Consider the following 19,846-nt stretch of genomic DNA (forward strand, 5'->3'; position numbering starts at 1 on the left):
CATCCACCGGACCCCGTCNTGCGCTTCACTTTGTTTAGGGAGGGGCTGCTCACTGCTCATTGCTCATTGCTCATCGCACACTGCTCAACGCTCATTGCCCTATATCCCACCCAGCCGCAGGACTCCACTGCCGCCCGCGCCCCGCCCCATCTGGCCGCTTGCGCGCCCCATCCCCCCTCGATGGGGCCCGCCCACACCGGGGCCTCCCCCCTCCCGCCCACTGCTTTCTCAACGGCCCCGAGCCGGGGCTGCCCTCATTGCATACATAGTGCGCCTTTCCCTGCTTTTCTAGTGACCTAGCGTTCCGCACTGCCGTTTGGCCAGCCCATGCTCCCGTACCGTTGCGTTTCTCCCCAATGCGCCATGCCACTTTGCCAGTCATACACACGTTTCGATGCGTGCCCTGTCAGCTGCTTGCGTTGCATGTCGCCTTGCTCCACCCCTGTTTTATTGCTTTCTCTGCTTTCGCCCGGTTCCCGTCCCGTTTCGGCGGGGAGTCTATGTTGCAAGCTAGTTCTTGCTTTACCAGACTTTAAGCCCACACAAGCAAGGCAACCTACCACGCGTGGTGCTGGAGGGGTCGTGTTCTGCCTCACAAATGCATTTGCATCCTCCTGACGACGCCTGCGCCCCTTTGCGCTGCAGCTGAGTTAAACCTGGAGACCACGTTCTCCGATTTGAGCTCTCAGGGCTGGCTGTCGCTCGCCTTCATCGCAATGGGCTTCATTCTCATGGTGTTCGACGTTGTTGGGGGTGCGTGGGGAATCGAACGATTGGAGGACTTCTGTTGGGGGGGGGCTGTGCTGGCGCCTGCTCTGCCCAGGTGGCACGCCACAATGCCGCTCAAACACCAAAGCAACTCCCTCTACACCTGCAGCCGACCTGGTGATGAACATGGTTTTGGCCCTTATGGTCATATTCAAAGTGAGGGCCGTGTTTCTGCCTTTTGTCTGCTGAACCTGCCATGACTTGCACGCCACACACCACGCGCACGCCGCCTTCCCACCTGTCGCGCACCTCTCTTGCCTGCAGATCATCACCATCAAGTCTGCTCTTGTGGGCTACGGAAACTCGGGCTTGATGAGTGAGTGACGGTGGATGGGGAGATGTCGGCGGCTGACCTGGGGATGGGGGACAACTGGAAGTGCCTTGCCTCCCAATGCCCCTCGACGCGTTCGTCCCCTGCCCCAGCTCATGCGGCCTATCACAACGGGGTGACTGCAACACAGATTGCCTCCCATTCTGACGCTATGCCGCGCCCCCGCCCTGCCCTGCCCCCGCGCAGCTGTCGTCACTCTGTTCATGGTTGCTCAGGGCATCACCTCCACCGGCGGCGCCGACTTCATCATCACCAAGCTGCTGGGAACCCCCAAGGACACCATGCTGGCCCAAGTCCGCATGTGCCTCGTCACCGCCCTCTTCTCCTCCTTCGTCAACGACACCCCCGTGTTCTGCATCATGCTCCCCATTGGTGCGCCCCGCCCAGGCTGGCAGCAGCACCTCGAGGGATATGCCGCCGCGTCTGGCATGCTGTGCTGAGCGCGGCACGTGCACGCAATCCTGCGACTGCCCCCAGCTGACACGCCCGCTGCCTGTGCCCCTTGCAGTGCTCACGTGGGCCGCCAAGGCACGCCTGTCGATCCGCCAGCTGCTCATCCCCCTGTCCTACTGCTGCCTGCTGGGCGGCCTCAACACCACCATCGGCACCAGCACCAACCTGGTGGTCACCGGTGAGGCAAACAACCGCGGAATGGATGCATGGTGATGTGAACCACAGCATGGTGATGGCAGCCAGAGTTCTATGCACACTGTAGCGCGCAGCGAGCTCTCTGCTCAACCTGCTGTGCCCCGCTGCCTTCTCCCCGTTCTGCAGGCGCCTTTGACTCCCGTGTGCTCGACCCCGAGAGGTGCGCTGGCAGTGCTTGCTGCTCCCCTGCTGCTGCTGCCACCACCCAGCCTTTCCCTTGCGGTGCTGCCCCCAACAGTTTCCTTCTCCCGCCTGCTCGACCTGCAGTGAGTACTACCAGGAGGGCTTGAAGCCGATTGAGCTATTTGGCATTGCCCCCTACGGCATCCCCAACACATTCTGGGTGAGAGCAGGCAGCCAGGCTGGGCGAGGCTGCCAATAGGCCCGCAGCTCAAAAGTGCAGCGCAGCTCGCCACGCACGTTGAACTGATGTGCCTTGCACCTCTCTGATGGCCCCCCTCAGGGCATCATCTACATTGTCCTGGCAGCGCCCTTCCTGCTGACCGGCGGCGCCGGCATGAAGGTCTACAAGCGGGTGAGCTCGTGCACCTGGATGGAGCAGCTGCCTGCTTTCCAGAGTGTTTTGGCACAGGCATCCTTGCTCATGGCTGCCTGGCTCACCCCGGCGCTGGTCATCCCCGCCACAGATGGGCCGCGCGCTGTCCCGCAAGGCCCAGGGCGGCCTGGTGGAGGAGTCTGGCGCAGATTTCTTCTTCGGCGTGCTCGTCACTGAGGGCTCCCCCGTGGTGGGGCACAGCATCCAGGCTGCAGGTGGGCTGCACACGCAGCTGTGCCCACCCGCCCAGCTCGTCTGCCTTTTGATCATCTTGACCCAACCCCCTTTGGCCCACCCCCCTTTTCCACACATTATCGCTCTTTCAACCCCGCCCGCCCCACACGGTGCTGCAGGCCTGCGCAACCTGGATGGCCAGTATGTGACCTCTGTTCGTCGCGGCAGCGAGCTGGTGCATGCCGTGGGCCCCGAGTTCATGCTGGCCACCGGAGACGTGCTGTACCTGTCGGGTGAGCGGCAGCGCCTGCACCAGCGCTGTGGTGCTGTTCAGCTTTTTTCGATTTCCCTTCATCCCTTGAAGAGAGCTGCCTTGCTGTCTGGCTGCAGGCCTCCCCGACGGCACCGACAAGCTGACGGAGCTGGGGCTGGTTCCCTTCAGCGATGCATTGGAGGAGATTAACGAGACCGAGCTGCCCGGCCTCTCCGGCACCTTTGGCGTCTCCACCATCTCCGGTGCGAAGCACACAGCACAAGCTGCGGCTGCGCGGGCGTGCTGGATTGCCAGCTGCCTCGCCTTTGTTGAAGTAAGCGTCTGCTCCCTTGCGGCCTGCTCACATCCTGCCTTCGCTGCTCTCCCTGCAGTGCCCAAGGTGGGCCACCTGAAGACTGTGGACAGCCAGGGCGACGTGTCCTTCTCCCCGCCTGAGCTGGTGGAGGCGACGATCCGGAAAGGTGTGAGGTGCACCCGCCCCTGCCCCGCTATGCGCGTTTGCCCCCTGCGGCTCTGAGCAGCCTGCCACCTGCGGTGCCAACACCTCGACATGCCTGGGCTGCCCATGCTGATCATGCTCGACTCGAGCGCCCTCACCCCTGGCTGCAGACTCCGACATCGTGGGCCAGACCATCCGCGGCTCTGCCTTCCGCAGCCGCTTCCATGCCGCCGTGGTCGCCATCAAGCGCAACGGCATGCCCCTCAAGTGGACCGGCACCCAGATCGGCGACGAAGTGCTCAAGGTGGGTGCGGCGTGCCCGCTGCCACCTGCGAGTCTGCACGCCAGCCTTTGGGGCTGGTTGATGCTGACAAGGAGCTTCGAGGCTGCCCGCTGCTTGAATGCCCATGCAGGCCGGCGATACCCTGCTGCTGGATGTGGCGCCTCAGTTCTGGACCTCCCCCGCGGTCAACGAGGCCTTCACCGACCTCCACAAGGGCGGCCAGGTGGGCAGGGAGAGGGACTCGCCAGGCGGCGCTCATGCGCCAAGATCGCAGTATGCATGCGTGCACCTGGCCAGGGGCGCTATGCTGCTGTCCAAGGCTACTGGCTCAGCCGCCCCCGCTGCCCTCCTTGTCATTGCTGCCTGCTAACCCCCCGCTTGCTCCCCCGCTCCGCCCTGCAGGTGCGCAGCCACAACGAGTTCCTGATGGGCATGCGCGTGACCAAGGCGATGGCGGGCAAGACGGTGCAGAAGTCGGGCATGCGCCAGCTACCCAACGCCTTCCTGGTGGCCATTGACCGCGCCGGCGCCACCCTGCACGCCGTGTCCCCCGACGAGGAGCTGGAGGTTGACGACATCCTGTGGTTTGCGGGTGGGTGGCGCCGGGCAGGCGGCATGGCTTGGCTGCTTCACGTCCTGTCGCAGAACCCGAGGCCCTGGGTGCTGTGGCCCAAGGCGAGTGGCAGGCGCTGATCAGTCCTCCTTGCCGCCTCTGCCTCCTGCCGCGCAGGCAACGCCGCCTCTGTGCGCTTCATCCGCAACACCCCCGGCCTGGTGCCGCTGGCCGAGAAGCACGCGTCGAAGCTGCTGCACACCGCCGTCGTGGAGCGCCGCCTGGTGCAGGCCATTGTGGCGCCCGAGTCTCCCCTGGTTGGTGAGTTGTGGGTCTGCCGCCAGAGCGGCATCGCCTCGGCGTGGCGCACGCAGTCCCCTGCCACTTACTGCCTCTTGAGTTCTGCTTCTTGAGGGTTTGTGCAGATCTCTAATTTCTCTGTCCTGAACCCTTCCCTGATGTTGTCCATGCCGGCAGGCACCACCATCCGCGAGTCGCGCTTCCGCGAGCAGTTCAACGCCGCCGTGGTGGCCGTGGCGCGGAAGGGCGAGCGCATCCGCGCCAAGCCGGGCGACATTGAGCTGCGGTCGGGCGACATCCTGCTGCTGGACACCGGCTCCGCCTTTGCTGAGCAGCACAAGGCGAGTGGGCTGCCTGCGGGCGCCTTGTGTGTTTGAGGAAGCGGCTTGTGCATGCGGAGCCAGCCTGGGGCAGGCACACGTGTAGTAGCTGGCAGCGCTGGCTAAGCTCAACCTCGAGGGTCTGATGCCTGTCGTCCCCACCACCAGTTCCACTTCCCACCCTCAAGCTTGTTCTGGCCCGCTCCTGCTGCCCGCCTGCAGGACTCCAAGCACTTCCAGCTGATCATCGAGATGCCGGACACCAACCCGCCGCGCTACCTGCACACCGCCATCGCCATCGCATCCATCGCCACCGCCTTCACCCTCTACGCCACCTCCATCATCGACATCCTGCCCGCAGCCACCATCGTGGTCGCCATCATGCTGCTCACCGGCTGCATGTCGCCCGACCAGGCCCGCCGCTCCATCCGCTGGGTGAGCGGCTGCAGCTGGTTGGAGGGCAGCCGCCTGTGCGCCTGCTGGTTGCCCGCTGCCAGCCTGGGCCCTCGATCGCCATATTCAGGTGTGTTTCCCCCACACTGGCTGCCTCCTGCTGGCTGCTGCAGGACGTGTACCTGATGATTGCCGGCTCCTTTGGCGTGTCTGCCGCGCTGGAGCAGTCGGGCGGCGCCGCCGCCATTGCAAACCTGATTGTGGACATTGGCAAGAACGCGGGCGGCGGCAACTTCACCATCGCCGCCGTCTACGTGGCGACCACCCTCATCAGCCAGATCATCGCCAACAACAGCGCTGCCGCGCTCATGTGAGCCCCTCACTGGTGCCTCTCTGGCCGGCCTGCCCTGGACTATGTCCTTGCCGCGACTGAGGGAGTCGCCACTGCCTACTTAGCCCTTGCACGCCTCCATGTTTGCCGCGCTGGCAAAAGCCCACCTGCCCGCCTGTCCCCGCCTCCCCTACCGTGCAGGTTCCCCATCGCCGCCACCATCTCCAAGAACGACAATGTCGACATCTACCTCCTCTCTTACGCCATCATGCTGGGAGCCAGCTCCGTTTTCATGTCCAGCTTTGGGTACCAGACCAACCTGATGGCGCTGGCCGCAGGGGGCCACTCCAGCCGCGACTTCCTCAAGTTCGGCACGCCCATGCAGGTACAGCCTGTACCTGAGGCCGCCGGCCCGCTGCCGGCCGTGTGCCCACAAAGCACTGAGTGCGGCATCTGGGGTGCCAGAGCAGGCACGAGGCAAGAAAGGCCAGCGCTACAGTCCTCACCCTCCTCACCTCCCCCTTCCTTTCCTTGCTTTGCAGGTCGTGCTGGCGGTCGTGTCCATCGTGTCCCTTATCGCACATGACTCCTGGGGTTTTGTTTGGCTCGTCACTGGCGCCGCCAGCCTGGTGGTCATGGGCCTGCCCCAGGTTGTGGACATATTGTACAGGTGGAAGGCCCGCAAGCATGTGCCGCTCAAGGAGGTCAACTAGCCGGTACCCAACCAGAAACTCAAGAAGCAGCTCTCCCCAAATTTCATCTTCCTTCAGTCGTCTTCCCAGTCAAAGTCGTAGACATGCACTCGTTCTACTTGCAGTGTTGTTGAACTACTCTGGTGCAGATATTCCGCCGCCCTCTGGCCCCCGCCGCAACTGTCTCGAACAGCCTGTTGCTTGCCAGCACTGCGGTGTCTTGTGACCCCCGGTGAGAACAATAAACCACTTTTTTGGACCCAATTATTCCGTTGTAAGATATTGGGGGCCAGGCCTCTCACAGCTTTGGATCCCACATAGTGGGCCGCGCTGTGACTGCCGTGCGCCAGCTGAGCGGTCAGGAGGAGAGGTGGGCATGGCGCGCCTCGCCGGCTCTCCCCCTGGCAGGAACAGGGCAGCTGGGAGAGAGTTTGCGCTGCTTTAGCTCAAGTAGCCGGTCAGAGCGGCTTGGCTTGCCACCCAGACCCTCGCTCGGCAGAGGAGTGCATGCTTTGGATGACGCTGGGAGGCCCCCGGCGATGACCACACGCTCAGCGCTGCACTCTGAAGAAGAGGACGTGGGCCCAAGAACCAAGAGACCTCGACTGCAGGACATGACGAACAGCAGCAGTCCCACGGTGGCAGCCAACGGGCGCTCCCCGTGCAGCGAGCTGGCCGGGCGGAAGCCCAGCTCCCCGGCCGCGCCGCCCCTGCTTGACGCCGCCGCGGCCCTTGGGCACTTGGGGCGCTGCGGCATGGTGGACCGCTGCCAGTACATCCGCCTGCTTGAGCAGGCACTTAGCAGCCTGGGGTTTGCAGAGGTAGCGGAGCAGCTGGAGGCCGCCTCTGGCATCGCCAGCCAGCCGCCGCAGGTGCGCCGCCCCGGCTCTTGCTTGCGCTCGCGCCTGTGCCATCCGAGGGAAATCTGCTCCTGCGCCGTGCTGTGGTTGCCATAATACTAGGCCCCCACTGCTGCTGCCGAAGATGATGCCTGCCTGCCAGCCTGCCTGCCTGCCTGCCTGCCTGCCTGCCTGCCTGCCCGCTAACCCGCCTGCCTGCAGGTCAACCAGTTGCAGCAGGCCATCCTGGCTGGCGACTGGGCGGCCGCCACCAAGCACGTGTGCCGCCTGGACCTGCAGGGCACGCAGGCCCTTCAGGTGAGAGCCGCCAACTGAAAACGGTGGGGACAGGCCAGGGACTGTTTTTTGGGCTGCGTCAACGCCTGCGGTGAAGCCTGGGGCTGGCCCCGTTTGCCCGCCCGTACGCTCGCTTGCTCTCTCCACCGCACGCACGGCTGCCGCTGCGCTGCTCCCCTGCGGCGATGTGCAGGAGGCCAAGTTCATCATCCTAGAGCAGGCGTTCCTGGAGGCGCTGCATGCGGGCGACTCCGCGGCAGCGCTGGCCTGCCTGCGGGAGCAGCTGGCGCCGCTGGGCGTCAACCCCGAGCGCCTGCACCAGCTCGCGGCCTGCCTCATGTGTGGCGCGGGACCTGCAGCCCTGCCCCAGCCCAGCGGCTGGCAGGGCGAGCCGCCCTGCGACGCGCGGCACCAGGTGCTGCGCCGCCTGCAGGTGGTCATCCCGCCGGAGGTCATGCTGCCCGAGCGGCGGCTGGAGGAGCTTGTGGAGCAGGCGCTGGTGGCGCAGATCGATGCCTGCTGCTTCCACAACACCCCAGCCGCCCGCCCCTCCCTGTTGAGCGACTACACCTGCGGCACAGAGCAGATCCCCACCTGCACCACACAGGTGCGCCCGCTGGGCTGGGCTCACACAGGGGTTGCAGCGCAGCAGCGCTGCTCCTCCCAGTCATCCCGCACTGCATCCAGCCTTTCCTCCCGCTCATCCCGGCGCTGTCCGTCGACACTCTCTCCTGGACCCTGTGCCCCCGCAGGTACTTCTGAACCACAGCGATGAGGTGTGGCACCTGCAGTTCTCGCACGACGGCGAGATGCTGGCCTCGTGCGGAAAGGACCAGACCGCCATCATCTGGGACGTGCAACGCAGCGACAGCAGCGGCGGCGGCGGCCCTGGCAGCAAGGCAGGCGGTGGCGCGCGCGGCAGCACCGTCAGCAAGCGGCACGTGCTGCGCGGTCACAGCGGGCCCATCGCCTTCCTGTGCTGGAGCCCCGACGACAGCAAGCTGGCCACCTGCGGTGAGGCGGCCCTCGGTGCACTGCTGCCAGGCGCAGTGCAGTGCAGCCTGGCTTTCGCTGCCCAGCGCGGGCACGCCTCCCACTTCGCTGTGGACACTGGGAGCAACGGTCGCTTTGCTGAGCTCCTCCTCCCCCCCGGGCCCTACCACCCTGCAGGCCAGGATGCGCTGCGGCTGTGGGATGTGGCCAGCGGGGAGTGCCTGGGGGTGCTGCGCCACCACAAAGACCCCGTGACCTGCGCCGCCTGGTTCCCAGACGGCCGCCGCCTGGTGACGGGCAGCCACGACAAGCAGCTGTGCGTGGTGGGGCTGGATGGCAGCGTGGAGCGGCAGTGGCGCATCCAGCGGATCCAGGAGGTGGTGGTGGCCAAGGGCGGGCGCTACATCCTGGTAGGCGGCCCACCGCCGCCGCCGCCGCCTCCCTGCCTTGCTGCCCCTGTCCGCCGAGCTGGGATTCAATGTGCTGCGTTGTGCGCCCGCCAGTGCGCTTTGGCTGCAGCGAGCGCCCCGTCTCTGCTCCTTTGCTGGACTGAGCCTCGCCTCCTCCCCTGTCATGATGCTTACCCATGCACTGCTCTGCCCCTGCAGGCCACCACGTGCGAGCGCAAGGTGCGCGTGTATGACCTCGAAGGCGACAGCGAGAGCTACATACCCGAGGCGGAGACGCTCATCTCCATGAGCCTTTCGCGCGACGGCCGCTACCTGCTGGTCAACCTGACCAGCAACTCGATGCACCTGTGGGACCTCGGGGACGCGCCGCGGGAGATGCACCTGCCCGCCATGCCCTGCGCCAGCTACCAGGGAGCCAACGTGAGCGGGGGCGGAGGATGCTTGGGCGGAGGATGCTTGGGCGGGGAGCCGGGGGGCAGAGCAGTGGCAGTGCGGGGCAGCAGTGGGAGCTCACAGCCCTGCCGTCTGTGGGCTCTGCACGTGTGTGTGTGCGTGGGTGGATGGGTTTTGTGTGCCGAGGCGGTGCCCTGTGCCGTGCCCGCATACCCGGCGCCCGACCCGCAGGACAAGCAGAGCCGGTTTGTGGTGCGCTCGTGCCTGGGGGGGCTGGACGACCGCTTTGTGCTGACGGGCAGCGAGGAGTGCCGCGTGTATGTCTACCACCGCGCAACGGGTGCGTGGAGGTTGCCTGCAGCCTGCTGTGGGGCGGGGCGGGGAACAGGCTTGGATGCAGCCCGGCTGCTTGCCTGCTCCCAGCCTCCGGCAGCACCTCGCTTGCCCGCTTTGCTCGTGGCGCTGCGTGATTTTTGCGGCTGTGCTAACTGGATGCTGGGCCCTCCATCCTTCCAACTCCCCGCCCCGCCCTGCCCTGTCCTGCCCTGCTCCCGCCACCTACAGGCGAGCGGCTGCTGTCTCTGGAGGGCCACAGCGGCACCGTCAACTCTGTGGCGTGGAACCCCACAGACCCACACATGTTTGCCAGCGCCAGCGACGACAAGAGCATCCACGTGTGGCAGACGGCCCAGGAGGCGGGGCCCGCTGCGGCGGGCCTGCAGTAGGCCGGGCTCCGTGCGGATTGGCACCGGGCGCCAACTGGACCGAAGAGGCTGCGGCAAGCCTGCCTGTCCAGACTCATGTCTGAAAATCATTTTTCAGCGCTTTCATTCACTCTGCATCAGCGCCGTGTATTATATCTCCAGCACTTGGCCCAGGCTCTTTGTACATATTGGATTGGAGGTTTGGCCGCGGTGCTGCGGCGTGGATGGCAGGTGGCGGCGCTGGCGCGCCCATGGTGACGGTGGGCTCAGCATGCAGTGCAGCCGGTTCTGTTTTCCGCCCGGCTTTCACGCTGTGTCTGCAGTGAACAGCAGCCCAGCCCGTTGTGGCATCTCCCAAGCTTGCTTCATCTGAGAACAGGGCTGCCTGGCGCTGCTGTTGGCTGGGGTGGCGCCACTGCAACCTGCTGGTTACAACAGGTAGAACTCTGGCAGCCTTTGCCCCAGCGCCAGCAACCAACCTTGCAGCAGCCCTCTCGCTGCTGCGCTGTTGGCCCCGTGGGTCCTGCGCCGAGCATCCGCTCCAAAAGGAATTGCAGCAGTAAAGTAAGCGCGACGCGCTGCGCGGGACTGGCGCCGCGCCGCTGGCGGCAACCGACCCGCCGCCTGCCGCTGCCGCCTGCCCTGCAGGCATCGCGCCATGGTGGCGCCGAGCGTCTGCCCCAAGGGCTACCGCCTGCCCCCCGGGATCGCGCTGGTGCTGGGCGTGCTGATCGGCCTCAGCCTGCTGCCGGTGCTCAAGTCGCTCTTTGGCGCCCAGCTCTTCAGCTGCACCTGCGTCTCGCTGTGCCCCAACAGCCCCCGCAACCTGACAGCCGCGGCGCAGAGCGCGGCTGGCGGCGAGGCCGGCCCCTTCTCCTCCTTCATCTACCCCACCTGGCCCTCCACCGAGCTCAGCCCCGCGGTGCGCAGCAGGCAGGGCCGGCAGCCGGGCGGCGGCCAGGCCGCTCAGGGGGCGGCACATTGCGTCCCTGTTCTGGCATCGTTCCGCACGCGGCACACTTGCTGCTCGCCCGCCTGCCTGGCTGCCCGCCTGCCCACCTGCCCGCTCCAGCCTGGCCTGGGTGCAGGACTTCATCCCTCCAGCCCCCAAGTCCAAGAAGCGGGCTGTGGATGAGGAGGTGCTGTGGGGGTATGTGCCGGCGCTGGACCCGCGCGGCCTCCAGCGCGGCCTGCTGCACCACGGCGACCCCGCACGCCTGCGCCGCGCCCTGCACAAGCTGATGAGCGGCCAGAAGACGGTGGTGGCGGCGGTGGGGGGCAGCATCAGCGTGGGGCGCGGCTCGGCCACACAGGTGCGCGCACGGCAAACCATGGGAGGGCGGGGCGGGCGCACCCAGTGCAGCTGTCCCGGCTGGGCCATGCTGCTGCCTGCTGCGCCCACCACGTCTCGTCAGGCTGGCGCTGCTGCCGCTTCGGCAGCCGCGGCGTGTTGGCACATGCTGTGCTGCTGGCAGCTCTCCTTCCTGCTGAGACCCTGAAGCTCACGCTCCCCTGTGGCCCTGCCTTGGCGCGGCGCCCTGGCCTGTTCCCCCGTTTGCTCCCGCAGGGCACTGACATCGACACCGCCTGGCCCTCCTACCTGGACCAGTTCCACGCCTGGCTGCGGGCCGCCTTCCCCGCCTCCAAACCCGAGCTGGTGAACAAGGCGCAGAGCGGCAGCACCAGCAACATCTTTGATGCCTGCGCCGAGGTCATGGTGCCTGAGGTGCGTGCTGTGGGGGCAGGTGGCGGGTGGGCAGGCAGCCGGAGCAAGCCCGGTGGGGCCAAACAGGGCCGCCAGATGGCAGCATTGTGCGGGAGGTGGGCGGGCAGGCTGCTGCCACATGATGCGCACCCTTCACACACATACACACACAAAACACACACACCTGCCTGCCCGCCTGCCCTGCCTGCACAGGATGCCGACATCGTGGTGGTGGAGTTTGCCATGAACGACGGCACGCAGGTGCGGCAGCTGCGGCGCGCGCACGGCGCCCACACAAACAGTTCCCGCAAGGGCGCCGCCACATGGCCAGGGGCGGCAGCACAAGCGTATGACCCCCCCCGTGCCGCGCTGCGCCGCAGGTGGACTGCGCGCGCGACGGCTCCGGCACCGTCCCCGCCCGTGGCTCCTTTGAGCGCCTGCTGCGCAAGCTGCAGGCGCTGCCCAACCGCCCCGCGGTGGTGGTGCTCAACGCATACAGCTTCATCCGCGGCTCGGTGGGATCCTACCTCAAGGTGTGGGTGGGCTTGAGGCTGGCCTGTGGACTGAGGCTGGGCCAGAGGGATAAGGAGGCTGCGAATCACCAACACAAAGGGCTGGTCAGCCGGCAGCTGCGCCCCGCTGGCGTGCCGCATGCCGCTGCCTCCTGATGTTGCGAGCCGTCACGTGGCGCTTCCTGCCGCCGATGGCCGGCGCCGCGCCACGCTCCCTCTGCTTCACCGTCCTGCTGACGTGGCTGCAGAATGCGGAGAACGAGATGTCCATCATCGCCGCCTACTACGGCCTGCCCACGCTGTCCATGCGCGCTGCCGTGTTCCACCAGATGCTGCGCAACCAGTATGGGTACCGGGTGGGTGGGTGGCGCGGTGTGGGTGTGCCTGGTGGGGTGGGGTGGGGTGGCGGTGGGCTGTTGGCCTTCCTGCTGGCGCACGGCTTGGCAAGCGCGGCAGCTCACCAGCGGCCGGGAGCGGGTGGCTGGCTGGGCGCAGGTGGACCGCGTGCGGACCGAAAACCTGGAGAGCAGCAAGCCCAACGAGCTCTTCCTCTTCGACATCTCCCATCCTTACGGCCCCACCGGCCACAGGTGAGGGGCACGGCAGGGCGCGCTGGCGGGCAGGGCCGGCAGGGAGGGTGCTGACTGGGGGCCCACAAGCAGGGGCAGCACCGCTGCAAATGCGTGTTGGGAGCTTCTTGCAGGGGCTCCCTATGCCTGAATGCATCCCCCACTTCCTGTACCGCACTGCCTCATGGACTGCCTGCACTGCCCTCCTGTACCGCCGCAGGTACATGGCCGAGCTGCTCATCGGGCTGGCGCAGCTAACCGCGGGGTCGCTGCAGGCGCGGCCGCTGCAGGAGGCGGAGCACGAGGTGGCGCAGGAGGTGCTGCCGCCGCCCATCATCCCAGGCAACTACGACAAGAAGGCGGCCTCCTGCCTGATGAGCGTGAGCTGGGGGGCCTGGGTGGTAGGGGGAAGCGACAGGCTGCCGTGACGTGCCTAGCCCACCCGTCCTTGCTTGTGGCGTGCGTTTCGGTGCAATGCTGCAATGCGTGGCCTCCCTTCCATCACCCCACCCACGCGGCTTTCCTTGCAGCGCAACTTTGAGGATGTGGTGGTGGAGAAGAAGGGGTTCAAGTGGGTGAACGAGCGGCCCGACGCCAAGAGTGAGAACGACGAGAAGTGGGGTTGGATCGGCGGCAAGCCGGGCGACTTTGTCGTGCTGGGGGTGGACTCGCGCAGCAGCGGCGACGGCGCGGGGGAGGGCGCGAGCGTAGGTGCGGAGGAGTTCAGAACTTCTGCCGCTCCTGCGCTGCGAGGGCGGGGTGCCTGGTGGCCTTCCTAAGCAGCAGCGTGGCAGCTGCCGGAGTCTTTGGATGCTGATGCATGCATGCATCAGCAACCTGGCTCAGCCCAGAGGGCCGCAGGGAGGGGTGAGCTGAGGGATATGTTGCCGGCTGACTCTGCCGTGTGACCGCCTGCAGCGGACGTGCTGCTGCCGGTGCTCAACCAGCGGGCCCATGTGATCCTGGATTCGTACAACCACCTGCGCGGCCCCGTCACCACGCCGCTCAACACTAGCGCCGTCATGAGAGGCATCCCCGATGCTGGTGGGAGGCCGCAGCACAGCAGCCTTCCGGGCAGCTTGTCAGGCTTGCGGCTGGCATGCAGGCACTGTTGTGCCGCTTGGCGCGTGGTGGCATCACACCGGCTGTGCGCCCACATGCTGTGCAGAGGCGGCAAGCGAGGAGGAGGAGGAGGAGAAGCAGCAGGGGGCCATGAGCCAGGTCCTCATAGGGCACCTGGCAAGCTACGAGGCAAGCGCGGCAGCTGGCCGCTGTTGGTGCCGGCCACAACAACATGCGCGCTGCCGGCTGGGCTGCTTGGTTTCAAACCACGTTGCATTCATCCACTCAGACCTGCGCCTCTCCTGGTCTGCAGGGCATGGGCAAGGCGGAAGTGGAGTGCATCAGCGGGTGCGAGTGCGAGACGACGGTGCTGGATGGGTGGTGGGAGCGGCATGCGTCGCTGCAGGTCATGCACACCGTCATGGTGAGAGCCTCCGGGGTGCCGCAGGGCTGGCCCTGTAGCACGAGGGCGTTGTGGCGCCACCTGCTGCGTTCCAGTGTCAGCACACTGAGCCTGGCTGCCTGTCCGGGGACGCCCCGCAGGTGACGGAGCACCCCAAGTGCCGCATCAAGCTGACGGTGCTGGATGAGAGCAGCGGCAAGGGCAAGGCGGCGGGGCACAAGGTCAAGCTGACGGCGGCGCTGGTGCTGGCGGGCACCTCCACCGAGGGCCTCAGCAAGCCCGGCAGGTGAGCGGGGCAGGGCAGGAGTGTTGGACCTAGAGGTCAAGGCTCCACAATTGATCCATTTCGCCTTGGATATCCTTGCGGAGCGATCAGCACAAGAATTTCCTGTTGCCTGCCGTCGCGCTTTGCAGGCTGTCGGCCATTGCACGGCGGCGGTGACCCGGCGGCGGCCGCTGGGGGCCTGGTTAAGGCCGCGGCTAAGCTTCGTATTGCATGCATGCACCCCTCTGCCATCATCCGCTACCATTACACTGTTTGTAACGCATGCCTTGAAGGATGCACCACATCGTGCTGTGCTCGCCCACAGCACGAACAATGGGCCGCGGCAGGAAGCGGGCCTACTTTGTGCCCCTGCGGCTTTAATCGCACGTACCAGGATGGTGATGGCCCAGCAAGCTCCCCCGAGCGGGTGGAGGTGCCGGGCGCGGGCGGCAGGGCCTATCTGCGCTCTGTGAGCGCGGAGGGCACCGCCATTTTCGTCCCCTTCCAGCCCGATGTCATACGTATCACATCAAGTGCGCGCCAGGTTCTGAGCGGGCGACATGTGGACATGCCGCCCGGCACGAAAACACCCGGTCGGTGGCGCCCTCCACTTGACCTCATTTTTGCGTCTGCTGTCACCCCCCGTGCAGGGATGGCCTGAAGAAGCTTGGCTTCCGCTGTCATTATGACGAGAGGCTGTGGGCTCTGCCTCCAGCGCTGTATAGCGAAGAGACGGAGGCGGCACTGCGCTTCCTGCTGTTGAGCGATGATCTGCCTCCGACCCCCAAGGCGCAGCGACAGCGCAAACGGTCTCAGCCTGGCTTTGACGGTGCGATGCCCGCTCGCTGCACTGGTCCTTACCGCTGCTTGCTGTGAGCCGCCTTGTGTACTTGGCTGTTCCCATCACCGCTCGGCTGTCCCTCGGCATCACCAATGCAACACGTGGTTTGCGCGTTCCATTGCTGTGTTGCCCACCCATTTATGTGTCCTGTGGCATGCCGGCATGTCCCTGGCTGCAGATAGCAGCGAGGAAGAGGAGGAGGAGGAGGAGGAGGAGGAGGAGGAGGAGGAGGAGGAAGAGACGGTCAGGTTTCATGATGGGCTAGTGAGCATGTCAAGTGATCCATCTGGCCACGTGCTGCTGACTGGCAACGCCTTGATGAACATTCGGTGCGGAAGGGAAGAGAGAAACAACGACGGGAAGGAGAAATGACAGGGCAGGAGTGGTGGTGGTGGGCGGCGGCAAGGTGGACACGGGGCTCGGGGGCAGCGTTGTGCACCACTCCAACCTCAGCACATGGCAGCGGAGAGCATGCAAATGCGTGTCTCTTGCCGCGCTTTTGATGCCATTAGGAGCACCACGCGCCATGCCTGCTGGTCACTCCTGCTGGCATTTGCTCGCGTGCGCTGCAGGGAGCAGCTCCTGTACATCCTGCACTTCCAGCGCCTGCCTGCAGCGGCAGGCCAGCAGCATGTCTGGCGCTCCGGCTGGCCGCCGACCGTTGGCGAGCGTGACTTTGTGGGCCGTGTGCTGCAGCACCGGGGTCCCAAGCTGCACGGGTCCTTCTTTGGAAACGACAGGGAGCCGCTGCCAACAGGTGTGCATAGAGGGTCTGCTGGCTGGCAACAGGGCCGCCACAGAGTCTCCATGCCACGGTCATTGCTTGGCGGTGTGTGCGCTTGCTGACCTGCCCCTTGTGCTGTCTTGCCTGCCACGCAGGCCCGGTGCCGCATCGCTTCCGCCCGCGGGAGGAGGGCAGCGGGGTGCCGCTGCAGGGGCCCAACACCGTGGGCGAGGGCGGTCAGCGCCAGAACCTGGGCCGCCAGTTCTTCAGCAACTTCTCCACAGGCGCACGCTCCTCCTTCATTTGGGCCGACGGCACTGCAGGCAGGCGCATTGCCCGCACCATGCCCTGGTCCGCCCCTGCCGCCAGCGCAGGCCCCTCGCAGCAGCCTGGCGGCGGCCACAGCGACGGCAGCAGCAAGCGCCAGCGCCGCTCCCCGCGCCAGCCGCAGTCGCAGCCCGGCCCCAACACGCCCCCCCGAGCACGAGAGCCGCAGCAGCGGCAGCGCCAGCAGCCGGCTGCACCAGGAGCTGGAGGCGCGGCTGCAGGCGCAGCTGCAGCGCGCTGGCCACGACCTGGTGCGCTTTGTGCGAGAGCTGGGCGTGCAGTTCCAGTCGGGCGGCGGCCGGCGGGCCACATGCAAGGCGGCCTATGTTGCGGCTGTGAGGCAGTTCCACCCAGACAAGCTGGCTTCGGCAGATGAGAACCGGCAGGCCATGGGCCACCGCGTCACGCAGATGCTCAACGAGCTGTGGCTGCAGCAGGGGCGGCGCTGAGCTCAGCGTGCAGCGGCGCGGCCTGGCACTTGTCTGGCACCAGGGTCGCGACCTGTCCGTCTGACGGGTCCGCCACGCCGCCTGTGCCCTTGGGCCCTCTTCTTGACCTGTGCTTTGCAAATTAATGTGTGATGCTGGTGCCCAACCCCGAAGACTCACTGCAATCTGTGCTGGTGCTCCATCCCATGTTGTGTGGACCACGGAGCGACTTCCTGGTGGCTGCCGCCTAGCGCAGCTTCACCACACCTCCCAAGGGGTAGAAAAGTTTCCACCTCCTACCTGAAGCCTCCCCGGTTTTATTAAACGGCGCTTTGCCATCAAACAAACCACAGGCTCCCGCCTTGTGCAAGGCTTGCGAGGTCTCCCGCCACACCATGCCCCGCCTGGTCTGGCTCGTCTGCGGCCTGGCGCTGCTCGCCAGGTGGGTCTGATGATAGCAGAGGCTTCTGCGACAGCTGCAAGCCGGCGCTGGGCTCGCGCCCACCGTCGTTCCCCTCCTTCCCGTCGTGCAGGGTGAACGCAGAGGAGGGCAGCACCGAGGGGAACGAAGGTGAGGCTGTCTGGAGCCTGTACATAACCGCCCCTGCGCGGCCGGCCTTGCCCCGCCACCACCGCCGCCGCTAGCTTGACCGCTGCGCCAGCCTGGTCCATCGGGACTCTCGCCCTGCCTCCGCCCCCTTGACGGCTGCCAAGCTGCCTCCTTGCTTGAATGTAGGCACTGGAGATCCTGAAAATCCCTGCAATCTTGCCGACTGCATGCCATACACCATCTGCGAAGTGGAGGTGGGAGCAGCCTCCGGCGACATGCAGTCTGCACTGCGCTGGCGGGAAGGCCCTCTCACTCTAGGCCCTGACTGCCCTTTTACGTGGCGCTCCCTCCCCTTTCCTTTCCCAACCTGCAGAATAATGAAGCCGTGTGCAAGCCCACACCCTGCTACAAGCATGCCTGCGGCGACGACGAGTTTTGCGTCGTCGAGGTGCGAGGCCGAGGGTGATCCCGCCAGGGAGGCGAGCAGCAACAGCCCTGCTACTGCAGTGCAGCCTGTACGCGCCACCCCCAACGCACATTCTCCAACCAACATAAACTTGGTCTCGTGCACCTTCTCTGGCGCAGAATGATGAGCCGCTTTGCCTCACCGACTGTGCCCTCGTGAAGTGTGCCGAGGGCACCGAATGTGTGGCGACCCGGGTGAGAGGCCCTGCTCCTGTGTCCTTCCCTGCCGTGCCTGCTCAGCTACATGGCTGCCAGTGGCAGGATGGCCTGGATGCGGGGAGCAGGCTGCGACTGAGCCAACAAGGCTGCTGCCAGGCATTTGCCCTCTGTGCGTCGCACCCTGGTTGTTGGCCTGTTGCTGCAGAACGGTGCGGAGTGTCTGCCCAACCCCTGCGCCGCTATTCTCTGCCAGGACAACCAGGTCTGCGCTATGAACGAGGTGAGCCAAGGCGTGCGCTGCCGCGGCTGCGGCTGCTGGCTTGCGCTCATTGCTGCTGCAGAGTGTTCCCACTGCCTGTGTGGGAGCTTAGCGTGCCCAATCTCCTCGGGTGTTCCATAGCGCTTCTTGTTTGTGCATGCAGGCCGGCGAGGGCGTGTGCATGGATGTGGAGACAATGGTCGGGCCCATCCCCGAGAACGAGGCTTACAACCCGTGCGCGGCCACCACGTGCATGCGGGGCTGGAGCTGCGTGCCAGTGGTGAGTCTGGGGTGCGGCAGGGGCCACCTGCCCTGGTATTGGCGCCTAGAGATGTTCACGGCGGTGCCTGTCATTGCCAGGGGACTGTAGTTCAGCCATTGAGTCAGAGTCCCTTGCCAAGCTGCAGGACGGCAAGGGCATGTGCATCAAAGAAAAGTACAACCCATGCGCAGCCACCACCTGCCTGATCGGCTACAAGTGTGTGCCAAAGGTGAGTAGCAGGGGCATCTGCATGGCCGGGGGGAAAGCTGCAGCCCAGATGCTCAGAATCGGAGACGTGGACCAACCCATTGCCTCGTGCATCTTTGCAAGGTGCAGGGCGGCAAGGGCAAGTGTGTGAAGGATAAGACCTACAATCCTTGCGCGGCAACCACCTGCTTGATCGGCTACACGTGTGTGCCTGAGGTGAGAGCGGAGAGCACGGGTGCTGCTTTCCCTGCCCTGGGCAGCTGGCGCTGCCAAGGTGCCACATGCTCTGCCAGCGGCAGCCTTCATGCCCACCAGCACATGCATTCAAAGTTTGTCTCCCTTCGCCCATTGATCGTGGTGTTTCGTGCGCTGGCCCTGCAGGGCGATGTCGGCAAGTGCATTAGTGCATGTGCTGCCGTCAGGTGCCGCTCCGGCTTCAAGTGTGTACTGAGCTCGGTGAGATTCCCGCTGATCCGCCAGGGTTCTGCTGTATTTGTTGGCTGTTTTCTTCGATGCGCCCGCCCTTCCCGTTATCGATTTTGTGGTCGTGTTGTGCCACCCTTTGGAAAGCCTTGCATTCACAGCATGTGCTCCTTCCACAATGATAATATGCAGAGGGGCCGCGCCAAGTGTACCCGGCGGCCTAAGCCCGTCAACCCCTGCAAGGGAAAGAAGTGCAGGAAGGCCTTCAAGTGCATCGCCAAGGTGCGGGTGACACAAGGCAGCACTGGACTGCTGCATTCCGTCTCTCTCGGCCATCTGCCTGCTCTCGCCTCTACTAGCGTGCATGCCTCCTAGCTGTGCTCTTTGGCCCATCCGCAACCTGCAGGGGAAGAAGGCCAAGTGCGTCAGCAAGTGCGTGGGCGTGAAGTGCCTCAGCAAGCGCAAGCCGCGCTGCATCGTGAGCAGGAAGGGCCAGCCCGTGTGTGTCAGGCCCAAGTCTCGCAGTATGCTGTGAGGGGTTTCTTCCCTCCGGCATCTGTGGCAGCCGTTTTCCGCCGGCCAACTCAACTTCAGATTGGATGGGCGGCGCTGCTGGCAGACTTGCGGCCTCCTACCTTCCCTCCTGTCACCATGCCCTGCCTCCGTGTGCCCTCACTCACTACCTATTCACGCCCATAACAATAAGTTGGCAAAAAGATATTGGACTGTTTTTTGCCCAGCACTTTGCACTACTACCCGTGAGCCTGGAACTTCCATACCCAATCCCAGCCTGCCGTTTACATTCCACAGCCCTGTTTTGAAACATTTCTGTGTCACATTAAAAATGAGACAATCACAGGCGAAGAGAGTCATATGAACATGTGGAGAGTCTCCACAGGTGAGATGTGCATCTCCGATCAGGCTGCATCTCACGTGTCATGCGCTGAGCGCCCAGCTCACCCTCCCTCAGTCAGGCTGGCCCGGTCT

The 19,846-nt window shown here is 65.3% G+C and overlaps 4 protein-coding genes across 4 annotated transcripts in view; all 4 read left to right on the forward strand.

The window, feature by feature from the left end:
* The window catches only part of CHLNCDRAFT_56692 (hypothetical protein), a gene marked incomplete at its 5' end in the record, with an annotated part of 6,994 nt that extends 797 nt beyond the window's left edge, over nucleotides 1-6,197 (forward strand). The window contains 21 exons of the mRNA XM_005851085.1: nucleotides 646-753; nucleotides 878-924; nucleotides 1,033-1,084; nucleotides 1,286-1,471; nucleotides 1,608-1,730; nucleotides 1,874-1,907; nucleotides 2,015-2,090; nucleotides 2,211-2,282; nucleotides 2,395-2,518; nucleotides 2,657-2,770; nucleotides 2,868-2,993; nucleotides 3,123-3,212; nucleotides 3,361-3,494; nucleotides 3,604-3,696; nucleotides 3,876-4,065; nucleotides 4,204-4,347; nucleotides 4,504-4,693; nucleotides 4,835-5,081; nucleotides 5,213-5,409; nucleotides 5,572-5,755; nucleotides 5,913-6,197. Coding sequence (XP_005851147.1) covers nucleotides 646-753; nucleotides 878-924; nucleotides 1,033-1,084; nucleotides 1,286-1,471; nucleotides 1,608-1,730; nucleotides 1,874-1,907; nucleotides 2,015-2,090; nucleotides 2,211-2,282; nucleotides 2,395-2,518; nucleotides 2,657-2,770; nucleotides 2,868-2,993; nucleotides 3,123-3,212; nucleotides 3,361-3,494; nucleotides 3,604-3,696; nucleotides 3,876-4,065; nucleotides 4,204-4,347; nucleotides 4,504-4,693; nucleotides 4,835-5,081; nucleotides 5,213-5,409; nucleotides 5,572-5,755; nucleotides 5,913-6,083 — 2,702 coding nt within the window. The 3' untranslated portion in view covers nucleotides 6,084-6,197. The remainder of the gene's footprint in view (nucleotides 1-645; nucleotides 754-877; nucleotides 925-1,032; nucleotides 1,085-1,285; nucleotides 1,472-1,607; nucleotides 1,731-1,873; nucleotides 1,908-2,014; nucleotides 2,091-2,210; nucleotides 2,283-2,394; nucleotides 2,519-2,656; nucleotides 2,771-2,867; nucleotides 2,994-3,122; nucleotides 3,213-3,360; nucleotides 3,495-3,603; nucleotides 3,697-3,875; nucleotides 4,066-4,203; nucleotides 4,348-4,503; nucleotides 4,694-4,834; nucleotides 5,082-5,212; nucleotides 5,410-5,571; nucleotides 5,756-5,912) is intronic.
* Nucleotides 6,198-7,394: 1,197 nt separating this feature from the next.
* Nucleotides 7,395-9,674, forward strand: CHLNCDRAFT_7805 (hypothetical protein; the record flags this gene model as incomplete). The annotated part of the gene is made up of 7 exons (XM_005851086.1): nucleotides 7,395-7,805; nucleotides 7,951-8,052; nucleotides 8,098-8,227; nucleotides 8,369-8,601; nucleotides 8,800-9,021; nucleotides 9,232-9,334; nucleotides 9,559-9,674. Coding segments are annotated over 7 exons (1,317 nt in total), but the record flags the coding sequence as incomplete, so codon positions are not given.
* A 682-nt stretch (nucleotides 9,675-10,356) lies between these two features.
* CHLNCDRAFT_137755 (expressed protein) lies at nucleotides 10,357-14,391 on the forward strand (the record flags this gene model as incomplete). Its single annotated transcript, XM_005851087.1, has 14 exons — nucleotides 10,357-10,620; nucleotides 10,787-11,011; nucleotides 11,266-11,424; nucleotides 11,617-11,664; nucleotides 11,784-11,936; nucleotides 12,164-12,271; nucleotides 12,411-12,505; nucleotides 12,705-12,864; nucleotides 13,015-13,195; nucleotides 13,403-13,528; nucleotides 13,653-13,705; nucleotides 13,860-13,970; nucleotides 14,090-14,235; nucleotides 14,364-14,391. 14 exons carry the CDS (start codon nucleotides 10,357-10,359, stop codon nucleotides 14,389-14,391), a joined length of 1,857 nt encoding a protein of 618 aa, XP_005851149.1.
* Nucleotides 14,392-16,929: 2,538 nt separating this feature from the next.
* CHLNCDRAFT_137757 (hypothetical protein) lies at nucleotides 16,930-19,621 on the forward strand (the record flags this gene model as incomplete). The annotated part of the gene is made up of 13 exons (XM_005851088.1): nucleotides 16,930-16,976; nucleotides 17,068-17,105; nucleotides 17,271-17,338; nucleotides 17,458-17,532; nucleotides 17,670-17,744; nucleotides 17,914-17,988; nucleotides 18,131-18,247; nucleotides 18,375-18,458; nucleotides 18,566-18,652; nucleotides 18,818-18,892; nucleotides 19,052-19,141; nucleotides 19,266-19,390; nucleotides 19,600-19,621. The coding sequence occupies 13 exons, from the start codon at nucleotides 16,930-16,932 to the stop codon at nucleotides 19,619-19,621; spliced, it is 978 nt and encodes a 325-aa protein (XP_005851150.1).
* Nucleotides 19,622-19,846: the final 225 nt, after the last annotated feature.

This window comes from Chlorella variabilis (genome assembly GCF_000147415.1).
Source record: "Chlorella variabilis unplaced genomic scaffold CHLNCscaffold_2, whole genome shotgun sequence".
Classification (NCBI taxonomy): Eukaryota; Viridiplantae; Chlorophyta; class Trebouxiophyceae; order Chlorellales; family Chlorellaceae; genus Chlorella; species Chlorella variabilis.